The sequence below is a fragment of the Ascoidea rubescens genome (assembly GCF_001661345.1).
Source record: "Ascoidea rubescens DSM 1968 unplaced genomic scaffold ASCRUscaffold_17, whole genome shotgun sequence".
In the NCBI taxonomy this organism is placed as follows: domain Eukaryota; kingdom Fungi; phylum Ascomycota; class Saccharomycetes; order Ascoideales; family Ascoideaceae; genus Ascoidea; species Ascoidea rubescens.
Genome location: NW_017962929.1, coordinates 164,544 through 185,168, shown reverse-complemented (window position 1 = coordinate 185,168; position 20,625 = coordinate 164,544). Strand labels below are relative to the sequence as shown.

General features: G+C 34.4%; 7 protein-coding genes across 7 annotated transcripts; 3 read left to right on the top strand and 4 right to left on the bottom strand.

Moving 5' to 3' along the window:
• Positions 1–135: 135 nt before the first annotated feature.
• HSV2 (phosphatidylinositol-3,5-bisphosphate binding protein HSV2) lies at positions 136–1,950 on the bottom strand (the record flags this gene model as incomplete). Its single annotated transcript, XM_020190914.1, has 4 exons — positions 136–387; positions 460–1,119; positions 1,285–1,586; positions 1,755–1,950. The coding sequence occupies 4 exons, from the start codon at positions 1,948–1,950 to the stop codon at positions 136–138; spliced, it is 1,410 nt and encodes a 469-aa protein (XP_020044877.1).
• Positions 1,951–2,067: 117 nt separating this feature from the next.
• On the top strand, positions 2,068–2,425 carry ASCRUDRAFT_119847 (uncharacterized protein). The gene has a single exon (XM_020188878.1). It carries the CDS (start codon positions 2,185–2,187, stop codon positions 2,383–2,385), a length of 201 nt encoding a protein of 66 aa, XP_020044876.1. The 5' UTR covers positions 2,068–2,184; the 3' UTR covers positions 2,386–2,425.
• Positions 2,426–2,465: 40 nt separating this feature from the next.
• On the bottom strand, positions 2,466–3,824 carry MTG2 (putative GTPase MTG2; the record flags this gene model as incomplete). Its single annotated transcript, XM_020190921.1, has 1 exon — positions 2,466–3,824. A coding segment is annotated over one exon (1,359 nt), but the record flags the coding sequence as incomplete, so codon positions are not given.
• Positions 3,825–4,969: 1,145 nt separating this feature from the next.
• On the bottom strand, positions 4,970–8,889 carry ASCRUDRAFT_88204 (uncharacterized protein). Its single transcript, XM_020194987.1, has one exon. It carries the CDS (start codon positions 8,407–8,409, stop codon positions 5,191–5,193), a length of 3,219 nt encoding a protein of 1,072 aa, XP_020044874.1. The 5' UTR covers positions 8,410–8,889; the 3' UTR covers positions 4,970–5,190.
• PTR3 (Ptr3p) lies at positions 8,870–12,235 on the top strand. The gene has a single exon (XM_020194019.1). The coding sequence runs from the start codon at positions 9,030–9,032 to the stop codon at positions 12,141–12,143; it is 3,114 nt and encodes a 1,037-aa protein (XP_020044873.1). The 5' UTR covers positions 8,870–9,029; the 3' UTR covers positions 12,144–12,235.
• On the bottom strand, positions 12,225–13,577 carry ASCRUDRAFT_77816 (uncharacterized protein). Its single transcript, XM_020194018.1, has one exon. The coding sequence runs from the start codon at positions 13,506–13,508 to the stop codon at positions 12,402–12,404; it is 1,107 nt and encodes a 368-aa protein (XP_020044872.1). The 5' UTR covers positions 13,509–13,577; the 3' UTR covers positions 12,225–12,401.
• A 1,518-nt stretch (positions 13,578–15,095) lies between these two features.
• ASCRUDRAFT_72494 (1,3-beta-glucan synthase) lies at positions 15,096–20,375 on the top strand (the record flags this gene model as incomplete). Its single annotated transcript, XM_020192079.1, has 1 exon — positions 15,096–20,375. The coding sequence occupies one exon, from the start codon at positions 15,096–15,098 to the stop codon at positions 20,373–20,375; it is 5,280 nt and encodes a 1,759-aa protein (XP_020044871.1).
• Between the last annotated feature and the right edge of the window lie 250 nt (positions 20,376–20,625).

The following is a 20,625-nucleotide window of genomic DNA, read 5'->3' as shown; positions in this document are numbered from 1 at the left end:
AATAAATAAAAATTGTAAAAAAAACAAATAAGAAAATGCCGGATAAGAGAAAACTAAAAAAAAACAACAGAAAATTATAGGAGTTTAGTATTTGTCTCTGTTATTATTGTAAAAATAGTGAGTGTTTATAATTAATTAATCATTCAAATCACCAAAACTTCTCCAGCCTTCTCGAACAAGCTCCCATTCTCTAATATTAGAATCTTTGTGATCCTCGGATTTCTTTTTCTCTTTTTCAACAATTACGTATTTTTCCCATTTGCCTCTAAACTTCCAAACAATTATAACAGAATCTTCACCAGACCAACCGAATACACCTCTATCAATAATAGTATTATTATAGTTTAAACCGTCATTATATTTATCAATGTTTGGGATTAATTTTGTCTTTCTACCTGAATCAGTACTTAATGAGGATGAGGAAGAAGATGTTGAAACCTGATTTAAATGACAAGAAACAAAACTCCAAGTCGAGTTAAAGTAACTTGAGAAAAATGGCATATTTTTAAGCATATGAGATCTATTATAGGTTAAAGATTTTGAAGAAATTGGATTATCGTTTATAGAGTTCGAATTGCTTGATAGACTATGATTTGAATTATTTAGGAAATGGTTACCCATAATTGAACTTTTAGATAAAGAATTCGAATTAAAAATGTTAAATATATGTAAAGTTTGTTTATCTGAGATAACCGCTAATTTTGAACCATTAGGAGAGAATTTCATTGAATAGACAATAGCTCTATCCAAACCTCTTCTAAATTCATATAATAAAGTACAATTTTGAGTAGAATGTATTCTAATGATTGTACCAGTTTCCGAAGCCGAAGCTACCATTGTCCCCAATTTATTTAGAGCTAGACAACGAATTTTTGATTTATGAGCTTTGATAATTGAGATTAAGTTTCGTTCCTGGCCAACAGGAGATATATCGACAATTTGAATCTGACCTGGTTGACGACCAGGAAATGCAAGAATTTCGTTAGCAGTTGTAGAAGGAGCGTAGGAACGATGTCTGTTTGAGGTGGTATTATTGGTATTATTATTAGTGTTGTTATTGGTATTGTTATTATTGGTGTTGTGATTATTATTATTTATGTTATTGTCATTGGTGCTAGTCTTTTTATTAGCACTATTATTGATATCAGGATTATTGGTATTTTCATTAGATTTGTTATTGAGACCCTCATCAAAGCTAGTATGAGAACTAATAGAAGTAGATGAGTTATTGCGATGGTTTATATTAGAATTGTTTTTAGAGGAGTTATTAGTAGAGGAAGAAACAGTTGATAGAGAATTGGATAAATCGGCAATACCAAAGGGATTTTCTATGGTTTCATAGCTTGCAATCTTTTTCGGTGGAGAACTAAAAGCATAAACATAGATATGAGTCTCAACCACTATAACGATTCTAATTCTTGATAAAAAGACATTTAAAATTGGGCTCATGAATTCTAAAATTAAGGAGTTTTTCTTTTTTAAATCATCATATATGATGACTTTATTAATTGGAAATTTTGGGTTTTTACCACCACCAACTAAAGCCAAAAAATTGGTTCTATGTAGCATTGTTATGTTGCCAATACCTGAACCGGTTGATTTTAAAGAATTGTTATTATTATTGGAAGAATTATAATTAGAGGGATTATTGTCGATGTTATTTGTGGTATAATTAGAGTTTTTGCTGTTATTGTCATTATTAGGTTTATTTTTACTGTTACTAATGGAAATATCAGATGTCGAGCTATTATTACGAGAAAGATTTTTGTGTTTTCCATTAGATTTGTTGAAGTTTCTCTTAACTCTTAGGACCATTGGGTCAGTATTATACACTCTAAAACCATTTTCATAGCCTATGGCAAAACAGTTTTGATCTTGATTAAAAGAAGCACATAGTAATTTTGGTTCGGTGCTTTTTTTGATATTTGCAATGGCAGTTCTTGTATTCATTGGTTTTGGATTCCTTGATGGTTGAATGGTTTAATGGTTTATTACTTAAATTTTTAATTATTAATTACTGTTTTCTGTCTTTTTTTATAAGCCAAAAGCAGACCAAAACAAAGTAAAGCTAGAATAGGAAGAAAGCAGTAGCAAGCAATGACTGAGGAAAAACAGCTACTAAGCGGAAAATCAGACAATAAACAGGTGTTGAAAAAAGATATTGTGCAATGACAGCAGAGGAAGATGTTGAGGAGCAACAACAGGAAGCAGAAGAAGTGGAAGAAGCAGAAGAAGCGAGAAAGCAGGAGAAGGAGAAGGAGAAGGAAAAGAGCAAATGCCTCTGCCGCGGAGCGTGACGCACGGAGCTCCAAAAGCGGTACGAACGCTACGAGCACGCACTCTGATGTCGTGTCAAAGTGCGTGTCTAACGTTACCACAAAATAACCGTGTGTGCTGTGCGTGTTGCGTCTGCTGCGTCTGCTGTATTTTCGGTATATATGTACAGGGAAAGAGAAGTAACACACCTAGAGTTTGTCGGCACACTCGCCCATAAGCTGGATTACTTTCTCGACGTTTTCATTATTTTTCGCACAGCAGGGCACCACTTTCCAGCCATTGTCATCAACAAACCTCTTCAACTGAACAAATTTGTTTTGAGAGTCCTTCAAGTCTGCTTTGGTTGCAACAACCAACACTCTTTTATTATTCATTCTCTTGGGCCCCAATTCTTTGATCAACAACGTTAAATCAGAAATTGGGTCAACAGAACCTAATGAAATCACAAATGCCAATCCTGATGATCTTTCCACATGTCTTAAAAACTCCAAGCCCAACCCTTTTCCTTCTGTGGACGCTCCTTCTATTATACCGGGAATATCAGCAACAGTAAATGATGGCTTATCAATTCCCAATGATATAGTTCCAACTGTTGGCTCTAGTGTAGTAAATGCCCAAGCTCCAACTTTAGGTCTTGCATTTGATATCGCTCTTAGTAGTGTTGATTTTCCTGCATTCGGTAACCCAACTAACCCTAAATCTGCTAATAGCTTCAATTCAAACACAAAACATTGTGAAAGACCTGCTCTTCCTTCTTTGCAAAATCTAGGGTTTCTTATCAAGTTGGTTAAAAAATGAATGTTACCCAATCCTCCTTTACCTCCCTTTAGCAACAATAATGGTTTTTTCGATGGTTGATTTAAATCTAGTCCTGCAATTGGAAAAATATCATTATTTAATTCCTCTGTATATGTGGCTTTATCATATTTTTGAACTTTTTTATTCAATTCTGTGAAATAATCTTTATCTTGATAATATTCTTCATCATATTCTTTATATAGCCATCCTTTTCCGATTTCATATGAATCCCTGAAAAGTTGTACATATTTTGGATTAAAATCACCATCAACCTCCCCAAATCCCTTTATATTAAAATATTCAGTGCTAGCTCCTTCCTTTTGTAATTTTTTAACTTCTTTAATATCAGGTATCCATCTTATAATCGTACCAACAGGTACTGTAATAATAATATCTTCTCCATTAGCTCCATCCAATTGATGTTTTGATCCCGAAACTCCAGATTTTGCAGCATATGTACTCTTTAAATGATGCAATGAATTCAAACTTTCAATGGCTTGAACATAGATGTTTCCACCATTTCCACCATTTCCACCATCAGGAGGTCCATTAGGTCTACCAGCATCTCTAAAAAATGATATCGCTCCATTTCCACCACTGCCTGCTGTTAATCGAACGAATTTCATATCAAGAAATGTCTGACTAGTTGTCGATTTTGGTCTTTGTTTATAAGATAGATTCGACCATGGGGATGCTTTTAGTGATTTAAATTGATCCAATGGGATCTTTAAGTCCAAAAACCCATTTTCATCTACTCCTTTAAATTCGTATTTCAACCCAAAATTTTCTTTATCCCTAATAGATTGTTCCACTTTTAAAAACTTGTTTTCATTTATATTATCTTTAATTGAGTCTGGTTCAATTTTTTTAAAAAATGATTCATTTTTAAAAGGATTTTTTTCATTATAATCTTTAATATCTTTAATATCTTTAATATCTTTAATATCTTTAATATCTTTAATATCTTGAAATAAAATTTGGTCCTCAATTTCTTTCTGTTCTCTTGGTGTTAATTCCCCATGGTTTATTAATAATTGATTAATATTTTCCTCAAATCTTTGTTCCTCATAATTGTTGAAGCTATCAACATTACGACTGTGAGGATTTGGAATAGAATTATCATTTGAATTTCGGGAGCTCTTATCTAACGTCTTTAGCCATTTTTCATTCTCAGTAGCTGTGGGCGACCAATCAACAGGCTCTATGTTGGTATTTCCACGAAATGAATTGTCTGATATTCTTCTCGCAGCAAGATAGCAAACTATATCATTGATGTTATACCTCCTTTGTATTAGTCTTGATGAGGTGACAAAACTGCCTTTCTTGTTTCTTAAAAATACACCCAAATTACGATTCATCCTGCCATATACACTTGGTGACAACAAACGGTTTATCAGGTTTTACAGCAACAATCTAAAGAAGTTTTGCTCGTGTTTTGTGTTCAGTCTGGATGATATTTTAGAAATACGTAAAAACCTGCCTGAAAGATAGTTTCAATAATATTCAAATAAGTGATCTATGGCACCAAATCCCTAATCCTTCACGCTTCTGGAACAAAATACTCAGTGATGCCGTTTGTTTACAAAGAAGTTAAAAGCACTTTGGAGCTATTTTCAACCTACTGTGAGACTATTTCATGTTAAATCTACAAAAATGAGTTACTTTGAATTGATTTATTATTGGAACTTTGAAAAAGAAAGAAAAAAATTAAAGAAAAATAATCACAACTTTATGTAACAAGTTATTTGAAATAAAAAGTGATAATTCAAAACAAAAATCTGTACAGATTTTCAAAAAAATATAACGAATATAAAAAAGTTTATGTAAAAACACCAAATATAAAAAGTACAGTGTAAAAAAACTAACAAAAGTGTTTCAGTTGAAGTAAAACCCCCTCAAGAACAAAAAAAAAAAGAAAAACGGCAGTGATGTAAACCAAGGAAAAAGAATGAGACCATTAATGAATTATAAACAATTAATTTTATTGTAAAGATTGATGATGAATAAAAAAAAAAGAATTAAATAACTTTCAGGATTTGATAATCGTTTTTAATAAATGATTTTTTTCAATATAAAAAAAACATGTATATGGTAATTTATTTAAAGGGTATTTGATTAACATGTAACAATATTATAAGCGTTTGACATAAAATTTGTTTCGTTCATTCCCATAGCCATGTTCATGTTCATGTTCATGTTCATGTTCTGGTTGTTTTTGTTTAAATTATTAACGCCGTTGTTATTGTAATTACTACCCATGGTTAGAGTGCTCAAACTGCTATTGTTGCCGTTCATCACAATATTGTGGTTAATGAGATTGTTATTATTAGCATTTGCATTGCCATTGCCATTAATATTATTGTTGTTGTTGAAACTATTGGTGTTATAATTATTATTGTTGTAGTTTTCATTGTTAATAGTTTCTGAAAAAACGTTATTGGCAATATCTGGATAATAGGTGTTTGGTACTTCAAACAAATTAGTAGCTAAATCCAACAGTGTACTTTGTTCGGTATCTAAAGAATATTTATTATCTTCATCAAATTCCTCATCTAAACCTGAAGCAAAAGGTAGGTTTTGATTGCTATTATTGTTACTAGAATTACTTAATGGAGAAGTGATTGTAGTAAAATCGGGAGTAGAATTCACTGTAGTGTTATTAAGTAGAGAAATTTCAGTGGAATTTCTATTGTTAACATTTTCATTATTGTAAAGATTAGGTGGTAATTGGTTTAATGGTTGGTGATTGATGGACTGTGAGATAGGAACTGGATGTAATTGAGTTTGAATCAATTGAGAATTAATTTGAGGTTGAGAAAAAAAAGAAATTTGATTTTGGTTTTGGTTTTGATTAAAATCAAGAGAAAATTGAAAGTTATTTAGATTATTGAAATTGTTATTAGTGTTTATATTGTTATTGCCGTTTATATTATTATTGGCGTTTATATTGTTATTGTTATTGTTATTGTTATTATTGTTATTATTATTATTATTGTTGTTGTTAATATCATTATTAATTAAATTGTTATTTAAATCATTCAAGTTATTATTGACGCTGATAAACTGATTGGGTTGATTATTTTCAAATTGATTAAAAGGATTGTTAAAATTGATAGGGATTTGGTTATTGATTTGCATTGGGATTTGGCTAGCATTGATATTATTAATGTTAGGAATAGCGTTAATGTTATTAATGTTAGCGATATGATTAATATTATTGGGAATTTGAAGATGGTTTTTCTTCTTGTTGTGAGATTTATTATTTCTTGAAATATAGCCAAAAGGTAAGCCTTTGCATTGGCCACTTTCAATGTGATTTTCTACCCAATCTTCGTTGCTTTCAAAGCGTACACCACAAGAAGCACATCTACCAGAAACATGGCATCTATCATGAGATCTTGTTCCAGGAGGATATTTAAAGTGCCTGGCTTTTAGGTGGGTTTTGTAGGTATCTCTTCTAGAAAAGCCACCATTTGGATGACATTTGTGGTCTGAGTTTGGATTGTAGAAGGGACATTTGTAAGCTTTGTCGATGGCATGTTTTTTAATGTGTCTAGTTAAGTAACCACGAACTCTGAATTCAGCTTGACAGTAAGAGCAAACATGGACTTTTGATTTGCCTGAGGAGGAGCCTGATGAGGAGATTTCGTTTGAGGGAGAGGAATCAAAGCCGTCAGGCTCACCTTTATCAGAGACATCAGAATCGTCAGATTTATCTGAGTTGTGCAAGTCTTCCAAGCCTTCCAAGTCTTGCAAGTCATCTGAATCTTCTAATTTGTTTAACTTTTTTGAATCGTTTTCTTGGGTTTTTGTTGTTTCAGATTGATTTGATTTGATTGATTTGATTGATTTAATTGAAATATGTGATTTGGATTGTTTTTGAGAGATATTTGTAGCGGATTTATTGGATGATTGAGATGGAGAAGTGGGATTTGAAGAAGGAGAGGAAGAGGAAGAAGTGGAGGAAGGAGGAGATGGTGAAAGGGACTCAGCGTCTGAAATAGAAGTGGAGGAAGAGGAAGAGGATAGGGTTGAGTTGAACAGTTTATTTTTTAGTGTTTTTTTATGTTTTGTTGATTTTTTAAAGGATTTATTTTGTGGTGATTTTGAGGGTAAAGAAGATTGGTTGAAAATATGGCCATTTGAGGGTAAAATGGGGACCAAGTTGCTGTCGATTGTAGTGAAGGTTTTTTCATGGTTGATGTTGTTTGAATTGTTAAAGGTGTTTTGGAGATTGTTGGTAATGAAATTACTGTCAAAACTGATTGTATTTAAGTTGTTATTTAAATTATCAATTTGGGAGAAAGAAGAGGTGGTTAAGGTAAAATCTTTGTCAGTTAAAAAAGTTGAATAATCGTTCAAGTTGTTGAAGTTATCCAAGTTGAAATCAGCTAGATCAATATTAGTCAAGTCAAAATCTTGAGAGATGTCATTATTAAAATCAGGGATGTTGTTCAAGTCAATAATATAGTTATTATCATTGTTGTTGTTGTTATTATTATTATTATTATTATTATTATTATTATTATTATTATTATTATTATTATTATTATTATTATTATTATTATTATTATTATTATTATTATTANTATTATTATTATTATTATTATTATTATTATTATTATTATTATTATTATTATTATTATTATTATTATTATTATTATTATTATTATTATTATTATTAATTATGTTAATAGTGTTAATAGTGTTAATAGTGTTAATAGTGTTAATAGTGTTAATAGTGTTAGTGTTATTAATTACTTGGTTTGACCAAGAGATGTTACCTGATTGATCTTGGATGGGAATAAATTTCAATTGATTTTGGTCGATGGAACAAGATTTTGCAGATGATTTGATTAGTAATGAGTTTGAGTTTTTATTTGAGACAGATAATTTTTGGGGGATACTGAAGTTGTTGTAGTTGTTATTGGGAAAGAAGATGATTTTTTGTGATTTTTTTGAAGATTTATTGAGAGTATTGTTGACATTTGACTTTAAGGAGATGATTTTACTTGACTTCTTGGATGATTTTTTTTTATTATTGTTCAGCTTTGAATTATTTGAAACACTTGAATCATTTGAAACATTTGGGTGATTTGGTTTGGTTGAGTTAATAAGATTAGTAGAATGGTTTGAGGGTTTTTGAAATTGCTGATCATCGTCTTTATTGGTGAGAAAGGGATAAAAAATTGATTTTAGATTTAGAAAATTTGATTTCAAAAGATTCAATAGGTTGAAGAAAAACGAGAGAACAACACTATTGGAGATAATATTATATATATTAAAGGAATATGAATACTTGTTTTGATTATTAGACATTTTGGGATCTGGCATAATTACATTAATGAAAAGAGAAGGGCTGCTTAACAAGTGGATTGCTGAGATGAGGGAATAGAAAGGGCAAGGAAGTGAACAAGGAAGAAAAGGAAAAGAAAAAGAGGCAGAAGCAGGAGCAGAAGCAGAAGCAGAAGCAGAAGTAAAGTCTGGAGGACAGTGGGAGGTACAAGATATATGAGCTGGGATGGTTTGAAGGATCTGACGAGTTGTTTACTGGCGAGATAGCAGATTGGAGATATTGTACTCTTTTCAAAAGCAGCGAAAGCGACTGTATTTATCCTTCCCTGGTCAGTCGCTAAGGCACTGCCGTCCAGCAGCACGGCTTTCGCGCGGCCCCTTAGCGAATAGCAGTCCGACCCAGCAGTTCGGATCCCGCACCACACTGCTGGACTCCGCTGCTTTCCGCGCTTGCCCGCGCTTCTGTCGGCTATCTCTCTTTGATAATCTCCGCGGCACGGCTGAGTCAGCCGCGGACCAGCCCTTCTGGCGCTTCTTCGTCTGTTTTGTCCAGCTCTTTGGGTTCTTGTGGTGCGCTGCTTCTTGTGGTGCATGTTTTCCTATCTCCCGTGCCGCCGCTGTGCTCTACATGTCTGCTGCCCCTGCTTCTCCGCCCGCTAATGTCCTGTTTCAGCGCCCCTGACGTGTTTCTCAAGGCCCTCGACAGGCTAGAGAAGTTGCTCTACCTCCCAGCCCTGCTCGATCCTTCCTCTGCTGCCATTGTATACGCTGCTGTTTCTGACCCTGTAATCTTGTCCTGTGGCTGCATTTTCTCCAGTGCCCTCTTCCTGTCCTCCTCCTCTTCCACCTGCCCCATCTGCCTGCTCTCCCCTGTCTTCAAGGTCTCCAACCTCAACATCTTGCGCAAGCTAGCAAAGTACATCTCCAACTACAAGGCTCTCTTCAGGAAAAACTCCTCCTCTCTCGCCCCCCTATCTGGTACCTCTCACACTCGCAACATTCCACTTCAATCCTCAAAAGGTCTCGACCATAACCAAACTTTTCTCCAATCTAGTTCAAACACTACTACCATTAAAAAGAACAACAAAAAGAAGTTTGTCAAATTTGAATACACTGAAAAAAGACACATCGATGCGATTAAAGAAATAAAAAAAAAACATGAAGATGAAAAATTCTTAAATCGCTCCTTATTTGATCCCGTATTAAGAGACAATTGTGAAAATAAATCTTTACTCGCCATTTTTGACAATGTAGCTAAAAAGATTAAAAATAACAGTGATCAAAATATCGATAAAAATAATGACAATACTATCAGGAATGCTAACATCATCATCACTTCTTCTGATCCAAATACCATTTCAAATAATATTTCAAATATTTCAAATAATATTTCAAATATTTCAAATGATAATAACATTACCATTCCCATAATTGACCAGCCAATTAAATTATTATCCAACACTCCGGTCTCTTCATCTCCTCAACAAATTTCAGATATCTATTTTAAATTAAACCCATCTTATCTTAACCCCAATCTAACTAAAAATAACATTTCTATTAACAATAATTTATTTCCACCAAAGACGGTATCCTTCACAAACCAACCTCCATCTTCTCTTCCCTTTGCATCCTTTTCGTCTAATAACAACATCGATCGAAACATATCCTCTTCTAATACAAATCCTCCTATCATATCTTCTGTTGATCCTTTAGATACATCCCAATACATCCCTCCTTCTTCCTCTTCTCCAATTCCAATCCCAATACAAAATACAATACAAAATACAATCCCAAACTCAAACTCAAATTCAAAGATATCTTCTTTATCAAAATCCCTATCAAACGTTATTCGAAAATCTGCTTCTGTTTCTTCTCTCCTAAAAAAGAAGAGCTCATTTTCAAATTTAAACTCAATTTCAAATGCAAGCTCAAACCTAATTCAAATCTCAAACCAAACCTTAAATCAAAACCTAAATCAAAACTCAATTTCAGATTCTCAATCAACTTCTTCAAACATTCTTTCTTTAAATAACAACAAAAACAACAACATAATCATGATTAATAATAATAATAATAGTAATGATTCAATAAAATTCGGCTCCTCTTATAACTCATTTCCTCCAAAATCAAATTTATCCTATATATCCTCTCCATCTAACTATCCGTCTGTAACAATTCCTCTTGCAAATTACGAAGCAAGATTCTCCACCAATTTCCCAATTTATCGAAAAAAAATCCAACATCCTTTCAAACTCAATAGAAAAAACTATCTCAAAAGACCAGATTTCATTGGCACCGCTTTATCTCCATTGGCTACAAAATTCGCTCTAATCGATGAAAAAAGATGGTTTGTTTATAAAATCTCTTCAAACTCGAATAAGAAGCCCTCTTTATTATGCTGTGGTAATAAAGATGGGGACTATGGCACAAATTTCGAAAATCTAATCCAATACAACCCTTACAATAATAACTTATCTCCAAACATAGATTTGCTAATTAATGGCAATTCGCAGGCAAAAGAATTTATTAAAAAGGGTATTTGGGAATTCTCTTTTGTCGCCTTAAGCGAGAATCTATTAGTAATATACGGAAAGAGATTGATTAGAATTTACGATGTCTCCAATAACGGCATGCCAATTTATACAAGATATGGAATCTCAGTTAGATGTATGGATATCTCTCCAATTGAAAATTTAATTGCTTTGGGGTTGACTAAAAAGGACAAGGCAACTGATGGAGAGGGAAGTATAATTCTTTTAATTCAATTGTCATTCCAACCCAATTTCAATTTCAATCTCAATAATGCTGACAGTAATATTAATAATATTAATAATGAAAATAATAATGATGGAAATAATAGTTTTATACTAGACTCAAATATACCTACTATTTCAACTTATCGAAACTCCAATTCTTCTTCTGCTGCTTCAAATCCCTCTTCTCCAACAATCTCATCTTTTTTCAATAACATTGTTAATACTAATAATACTACTACTAATAATAATAATATAAATGCATCTAAACTGATTTACTCTCAAGGGTCTTCTGTCAAAAGTCCTGGGGAAATAAGTACCAATGACGGAAATTCATCAAATGCAAGATCATTTAATTTTACATTAACTAGCGTTGATCATAAATTGATAACGCTTGGATATAACGATCCAATCAATGTTGTGAAGTTTTCGAAAGATGGAGTTTATCTTTCGTGTGCGACTATTTTGGAATCGAGATTTATGGTTATAAATGTTCGAAATCCTGCCGATGTTCGATTGGTTATGAAGTCGAAAAAGGATATTGACACAGCATATGAAAGTGAAGGGATAACGGATTTGGAATTTGTGGATGCGGATAATAATCTTATGGTGGTGTCGTCGGTTGCTTTTAAAACGCCGCCAGTTTTGATTGAAACATTGATCCCCAAGTCAAATCCAGATTTGTTGTTCACTCAGCCGAGATTGAAGGCGAGAATTAATAATATCGGATCAGCTATTCATAGGTGTACAGCGTCACCCCGAGGGTACGCGTTGTCGTTGTTGAATAAAAAGGGAGATGTTTTCATAGTGGATATCAGTGGAGCACAAGAGATACGAAGGATTTTGATGGTCGACAATGTTATGAGTGCGACCAAGAAGTCAGAGTCTGCCAGTCTTGGATTTTCAGCAGATGGGTACAAGCTTTTTATTATAGATCGAAGGGGGACATTGTATATTGATGATTTTATAGCTGGGACGCCACAAAGTCCGGATGTTACAAAATGCAAGTCTGTATTATAAAGAAACATTTATTTTTGTTAATTTTGTTAATTTTGTTATTATTTTTGTTAATTTTGTTATTATTTTTGTTATTATTTTTGTTATTATTATTATTATTATTATTATTATTATTATTATTATTATTATTATTATTCTTATTCTTATTCTTATTCTTATTCTTTTTGTTATTGTTAAGTTTATAAATTGTTGTATTTAGATTCATTGTATTTAGATTCATTGTATTTAGATTCATTATATTTAGATTTATTATATTTAGATTTATTTGTTTTGAGTAAAATTGAACCATAGATAATTAAAGAATCGATTCATTAGAGAATCGATTGGGGAATCAATCAAGGGTAGAAAAGGCAAGATTAAAAAAGTGGATAGAAAAGGGCCTAATTTAAGAAAGTATATATTTCTTTTTTGAATCAAAGACAAAGAATTATCTAGGCCCAATAGATTTAGAAAAGAGGCTTTAAGAGATTTAAAAGGGTTAATGATGGGAAATCTTTTTTTAGTATTTTGATTTTGATGTTCGGTTTTGAATAGGAAATGGTTGAAAGGTTTGAAACTGGTTTGGGAGAGATGTGGGAAATAATTTATATAGAATTGATTAAATTTCAAGAAATTTGTTTGGTTGAAAATATAGAGAGAAGAGAATTTTGCAGTGTAGTGGAAAGATAGTAGGGGAATAAATAAAGAGGTGATCAATTGGAAGGTGAATCTCTCAAAGATGACAAATTTGTAATCTTTGTTGTAAGGGTTTAAAGAAGACTTTAGGGAAGCTGAATTGTATTTATCTTGTAGCAATTTGTATTTGTAGCCATGATAAGAGACATCGGATAGAATGTAGACGCCAGTAGTGACGGTGCAAAATTTCGATATGAAATTTTGGGGATTGTCAAGATTGATAAACTTGAAAAGTTTTTTAAGCTTTTTACTATTGTTATTGTTATTATTTGAGTGATGATTTACTTCATCGTTTGCATGATGGTATGCTTCAGAGACTTCAACGACCTTCTTTGTTGTTTTAGAAAACTTTTTCAATTTTCTGGAGTTGTTTGATAGCTTCAATAGGGGAGTCAACTCATTCTTGAGCAACTGGGATTCTCTAGACACAACATTGATGTCCCTGGATACAGCATTGAGACCGTCAATGGAATTGATGTTTTTGATGCTTTTGATGTTCGAGATGCTTTTGAGGTCTGTTATGGCAGCAGCCTCCTTGGATAGGTTCGCCAACTGGGCCTCTGTGGAAGCAAGTGGCAATTTCCTGGCTCGGCGGGAAACGTTGGAGAGCGGCTTCGCGTACGCAGCATAACGGAGGCCGGTGTCGTCGTTTTCGTCGGTGTCGGTGCTGCCGGTGCTGTCTGTGCTGCTCATCGCCGTTGTGGTGGTGCAAGAGCAGCTGTGGTGTGCGGGCGCGGTTGAATAGACGCGGCCGGGTAAGCACCACGGCAGCACCCCTCGCATCCGGCAATTCCATCAGAACAACACGCTCTCAACATGGCTTGTCCTGCGTTGCAGAGAGTCTGGCCATCAGCCTGGCTTGGTCTGAACGCGCATTACCCGGGTGTGTGTACGCGTGCAATTCCTGCCAATCCAGCAGCCGGGTAGCGTTGTTGCACGTGTGTGCCCAGAAGCTAGCGCGCTGTGTGGGTGGAGCAGATGCACCGAGAAGAGCGAGAACAACGGTGTGAGTGTTTGTGGGCTGAAATTAGAAGCAAGACCAGATTCAGGTAGGATTTGGTAGCAGCGGTTTCTTTTTTTAGGAGGCTCATCTTCCCTCCGCTGTTGGGGGCACCAACGCAACAGCATCGAGTGCTTGTGCTGCTTTTGTTGTTTTCTTTCCCTTTTGCTCGCCATACTGCTCCTGCTCCTTCTGTTCCATCCCTCTGCTGTATTTATACATCCTCTTCCCTTGGTCTCCATCGCTGTTCCTTCTCTGCTCTCCATCTCTCTGATAGCCCATCCTTAAAGTTGCACTTCACCCATACAAAATAGACTTGAAATACGCTTGATTTAGTCAGTGTCCAGACCTATAAGCAGAGTCTGCACATATCTCTCCTGTTCCTGGAATAGTGTTAATCTTCTTAGTGCAATCGTTTTTTCATTTCTTTTCGATCTCTTCAATCTGTTTATCCTGTTCTTTACAAATCACCACTCCACTACAGACCACCTTACAGTACCATAAAACAACTTCTTGTTTTCTTCCTCCGCTAATAGCATCCGGCTATTACTTAGAATCTCCATTCGTTTTACTGTTTTCCTTTGCAAGAACAACTATATTCCAACTAACTCATACATTCACACTGGTTTTCCTATTGGTTTCCTTTGGGTTCCTTTTCTGAGTTTCATTTCTCTCTCTCTCTCTCTTTTTTCTCTTCATTTCCTTTTTTTTCATTTTTTTTCTTTCCCTCTTTTTTCTCCCTTTGTTAATCAATTTCAAAAATGTCTTTTCGAAATAAAGATAATCCTAATAACGATATCGATGGTCAAAATTACTATGACCCAAATATCGATTTTCAAGCTCAACCCAATCTAGATCCAAATTCTAATCTCAATCCTAATCTTCATCCCAATCCCAATCCTAATTCTAATTCTAATTCTAATTCTAATTCTAATTCTAATTCTAATTCTAATTCTAATTCTAATAATCAATATCATGATCCCTACACTGATCAATCCCTGAATTCTCCTTCCTTTGATCAATCTCAGAATCAACAGCCGGATTCCTCTTATTACTACTACGAAAATGATAACAACAACGATAACATTAATCAATACAATTTCAACACAAACTCAACTGCAAACATTATCCCCCAAGATCCTTCAATTCAATTAAACCAAAACATCCAAAACAATTACTCAGACTACTCTCAAAATATCTCTCCATCTGCCTACGCTCCCTCTCACATCAGCTATGATACCAGAAACTCTTCTGCCACTTCAACTCCCTACTACAACTCAATGGGCCCAAACTCATCCACCATTGGAGGCTTTGTTCCTGGCTTGCCAAACGACCCTTATCCTGCTTGGAACGCTGACAACGAAGCTCCTGTCAAATTAGAAGACATTGAAGACATATTCATCGATCTAACAAACAAATTCGGCTTTCAAAGAGACTCAATGAGAAACATCTTTGATCATCTAATGAACCTTCTAGACTCAAGAGCCTCAAGAATGTCCCCATCTCAAGCCCTACTATCCCTCCACGCCGATTACATCGGTGGTGAATCTGCAAACTACAAAAGATGGTTTTTCGCTGCTCACCTAGATCTAGATGACCAAGTAGGTTTTGCCAACGTCAATATCTCAAAGGTATCCTCAAAAAACAAAAAAAAATCTAAATCCGCTAAACTATTAGCCAAAAATAACCTCAAATCCTCAAACGACGCCAACTTCAACCCTTCCTCTGCCTCCGATAACGTCTCCTCTCAATCAGCCATTGACTCGACCCTAACACAACTACAAGATGATAACTCCCTACTCGCTGCAAACTTTCGCTGGAACAATGAAATGAATCAGCTATCCTTTCTAGAAAAAATTAAACAATTAGCACTATATCTCCTTTTGTGGGGCGAAGCAAATCAAGTCAGATTCACCCCAGAATGCCTTTGCTTCATCTACAAATCCGCCTACGACTATCTAAGATCTCCTGCTTGCCAAAATACATCTCAACCTGTACCTGAAGGCGATTACCTCAACAGAGTCATCACCCCAATCTACAAATTTCTTAGAGACCAAATCTATGAAGTAGTAGACGGAAGATTTGTTAAAAGAGAACACGACCACAACAAAGTCATCGGTTACGACGACGTCAACCAATTGTTTTGGTATCCCGAAGGTATTGCCAAAATCATCCTCAAAGACGGTACAAGATTGATCGATATACCCCAAGACCAAAGATACTTGCGTTTAGGCGATGCTGATTGGTCCAACGTCTTTTTCAAAACTTATAAAGAAGTTAGAACTTGGTTCCACATGGTAACAAATTTCAACCGTATCTGGATCATTCATGGCTCAATCTACTGGATGTATTGCGCTTTCAACTCCCCAACTTTATACACAAAAAACTACGTTCAATTGGTCAACAATGAACCAGTTCCAACTTTTAGATGGGCTAGCACTGCGCTAGGTGGAACTGTCGCTTGTTTAATCCAAATTGCTGCCACCATTTGCGAATGGATCTTTGTTCCTAGAAATTGGGCCGGTGCTCAACATCTTTCAATAAGATTTTTATTCCTATTGTTACTAACCGGCATCAATTTAGCTCCCTTTATCTTCGTCGTCGTCTATAACCCAATCGATACCTACTCAAAAATTGCTCACATCGTATCTATAATTGATTTCGCTATCGCGGTTGCCACGATTGTTTTTTTCTCAATTATGCCTCTTGGTGGCTTATTCACCTCCTATATGAATCGCTCCTCAAGAAGATTTGTAGCTTCACAAACTTTTACTGCTAACTTTTACAGACTACAAGGCAAGGATATGTGGATGTCTTTCACTCTATGGTTTGTCGTCTTTTTAGCAAAATTCGTCGAATCCTACTTCTTTCTAATCTTATCTTTAAGAGATCCAATTCGAAATTTGGCTACAATGCATATGCGATGTACTGGTGAAGTTTGGTGGGAAAATAAATTGTGTACTTATCAATCTCAAATTGTCCTAGGAATGATGTATTTCACAGATTTTATTCTATTTTTCTTAGATACTTATATGTGGTACATTGTTTGTTCTTGTGTATTCTCCGTTGGTCGTTCCTTCTATTTAGGTATCTCAATTTTAACCCCTTGGAGAAATATTTTTTCAAGATTACCAAAGAGAATTTATTCCAAAGTTTTATCTACAACTGACATGGAAATCAAATATAAACCAAAAGTTCTTATTTCTCAAATTTGGAACGCCATCGTTATCTCAATGTATAGAGAACACTTGCTAGCTATTGACCATGTTCAAAGATTATTATATCACCAAGTTCCTTCCGAAATTGAAGGTAAAAGAACTTTAAGAGCTCCCGCTTTTTTTATTTCACAAGACAAAGATAATATTGAAAACCAATTCTATCCAAAAGATTCAGAAGCGGAAAGAAGAATCACTTTTTTTGCTCAGTCTTTAGGAACTCCAATGCCAGAACCCTTGCCAGTTGAAAATATGCCAACTTTTACTGTTTTTACTCCTCATTATTCTGAAAAAATTTTACTATCTTTAAGAGAAATTATTAGAGAAGATGATCAGTTTTCAAGAGTTACTTTATTGGAATATTTAAAACAGTTACACCCCGTTGAATGGGATTGTTTTGTTAAAGACACTAAAATCTTATCTGAAGAAACCGCTTCTTATGAGGAAATTCCCAAGTCTGAAAAAGAGGATAATGATACTCTAAAAACAAAAATTGACGATTTACCCTTCTATTGTATCGGTTTCAAAAGTGCTGCTCCCGAGTATACTTTGAGAACTAGAATCTGGGCTTCATTAAGAGCACAAACTTTATATCGTACGGTCTCGGGTATGATGAATTATGCTAGAGCTATCAAGTTACTTTATAGAGTTGAAAATCCTGAAATCGTTCAATTATATGGCGCTAATACCGAAGGTCTTGAAAGAGAATTGGAAAGAATGGCTAGAAGAAAGTTCAAATTTGTTGTAAGTATGCAAAGATTGGCAAAATTTAAACCCGATGAAGCTGAAAATGCAGAGTTTTTGTTACGTGCTTACCCAGATTTACAAATTGCTTATCTAGATGAAGAACCACCACTTGAAGAAGGAAAAGATCCAAGAATTTATTCCGCTATTATTGATGGTCATTGTGAATTGATGGAAAATGGAAGACGTAGACCTAAATTTAGAATCCAACTTTCAGGAAACCCAATTATCGGTGACGGTAAGTCCGATAATCAAAATCATGCTCTCATTTTTCATCGTGGTGAATATATCCAATTAATCGATGCTAATCAAGACAACTATCTTGAAGAATGTCTTAAAATTAGATCGGTTCTTGCTGAATTTGAAGAATTGTCTCCTGACCAAGTTAATCCCTATGCCCCTGAATTGAAATATGAAGATAAGAAATTCCATCCAGTTGCCATTGTCGGTGCTAGAGAATATATTTTCTCAGAAAACACCGGTATTCTTGGTGATGTTGCAGCTGGTAAAGAACAAACTTTCGGTACTCTTTTCCATAGAGTTCTTGCTCAAATTGGTGGTAAATTACATTACGGTCATCCCGATTTTCTTAATTCTACATTTATGTGTACTCGAGGTGGTGTTTCCAAAGCTCAAAAGGGTTTGCATCTTAATGAAGATATCTATGCTGGTATGAATGCCATGTTGCGTGGTGGAAGGATCAAGCATTGTGATTATTTTCAATGTGGTAAAGGTAGAGATATGGGTTTTGGATCAATTCTTAATTTTACAACAAAGATTGGTGCTGGTATGGGTGAACAAATGTTATCCCGTGAATATTATTATCTTGGAACTCAATTGCCGATTGATCGTTTCCTATCATTTTACTATGCTCACCCTGGTTTTCATGTTAATAATTTGTTTATTCAACTTTCTTTGCAGTGCTTTATGTTAACCTTAATTAATTTGAATGCGTTGGCTCATGAATCAATCATTTGTATATATGATAAAAATACTCCAGTAACTGATCTACAAATCCCTAGGGGTTGTTACAACTTAATGCCTGCAATTGATTGGGTTAGACGTTACACACTCTCTATTTTTATTGTTTTCTGGATTTCTTTTATTCCTCTATTTGTTCAAGAATTGGTTGAAAAGGGCGTTTGGAAGACAATTGTTAGATTATTGCATCACTTTTGTTCTTTGTCTCCAATGTTCGAGGTCTTTGTTGCTCAAATCTATGCTTCATCAATTTCCTCTGATTTAACGGTTGGCGGTGCTCGTTATATTGCAACAGGTCGTGGTTTTGCTACTTCTCGTATTCCATTTTCTGTTTTATATTCCCGTTTTGCCCAATCATCAATTTACATGGGTGCAAGATTGTTGTTTATGTTGTTGGCAGCAAGTGCTGCCTATTTTCAACCAGCTTTATTATGGTTCTGGGCTTCATTGTTTTCACTTATACTACCACCATTTGTATTCAATCCTCATCAATTTTCCTGGAAAGAATTTTTTATAGATTACCGTGATTATATTAGGTGGCTATCAAGAGGAAATGGTAAATGGCACAAAAATTCATGGGTGGGCTATGTTAAGATGTCTAGATCCAGAATTACTGGTTTCAAGCGTAAGGTTTTAGGTGAGCCATCTGAAAAGGCTGCTGGTGATGCTCCAAGAGCACATCGTTCTAATATTTTAACTTCCGATCTTGTTCCTACATGTATGTATGCAGGAGGTGTTTTCATTGCTTATACATTTATTAATGCTCAAACTGGTGTTAATGGTGGAGATGCTAGTCCAGTTAACTCTGCATTACGTGTGATTATTTGTGCTTTTGCTCCTGTTGTTATTAATATTATTGTGTTGCTTGGATGCTCAACAATGGCCTGCTGTGCTAGTCCATTATTAGGTGCTTGTTGCACAAGAACCGGACCAGTAATGGCATGTATTGTTCATGGAATATCTGTTATTATTCATTTTATTTTTTTTGTTATTATGTGGATATTGCAAGGTTTTAGTTTTGCTAAAATGACTCTTGGAATTATATGCATGATCTATTTTCAAAGAGTTCTTTTTAAATTTATGACAATAGCATTTTTAACTAGGGAGTTTAAACATGACCACTCCAATTCTGCATTTTGGACAGGTAAATGGCATGGTGCTGCTAATACTCAACCATTTCGTGAATTTTGTGCTAAGATAATTGAGCAATCTGAATTTGCAGCTGATTTTATTCTTGGGCATATGATTTTGTTTGTTCAGTTACCTATCCTATTGGTACCTTTTGCAGATAGATGGCACTCAATGATGTTATTTTGGTTAAAACCAAGCAAACAAATTAGACCACCTATTTATTCGTTGAAACAAGCCAAATTACGAAAACGGATAGTTAGAAGATACTCTTTGCTTTACTTTTTAATATTAGCAGTGTTTGCTATATTGATTGTGGCTCCAAGTGTCGCTTCTACAAAGGTTAGTGACAATTTTGGTCAAGATTTAAGTGGCGAACTTAAGGCATTAATTCAACCAAGAAAACAAGAAAATAATGATACTGGTGCATCAGCTCCGAGATCTTTTTTTACAACAACTCCATCTATGTCTACATGGTCCACAATTGCATGAAGAATTAATCTCTTCCCTTTTTATACCATTATACTTATTTTTTTAATAATTTTACTATATTAGATATATTATTTAGTATTTTTAGGATATATTTATTTCTTAGATAGATATTTTATAACTATTATTGTAATATAAAATAGAGTAGGTTGAGGTTTTTGAATTGAAAAGCAATTTTAGGTTTGGTGGATCTTTGCATCCATTGCAGTGGTTCATGTATCTTTATGCATATAATACATATTTTCTGGTTTGG

Bases quoted from the DNA above. Each gene is read 5' to 3' on its own strand.
- ASCRUDRAFT_119847 (XM_020188878.1), top strand. From the start codon at position 2,185: ATGTTGAGGAGCAACAACAGGAAGCAGAAGAAGTGGAAGAAGCAGAAG.
- PTR3 (XM_020194019.1), top strand. From the start codon at position 9,030: ATGTCCTGTTTCAGCGCCCCTGACGTGTTTCTCAAGGCCCTCGACAGG.
- ASCRUDRAFT_77816 (XM_020194018.1), bottom strand. From the start codon at position 13,508: ATGAGCAGCACAGACAGCACCGGCAGCACCGACACCGACGAAAACGAC.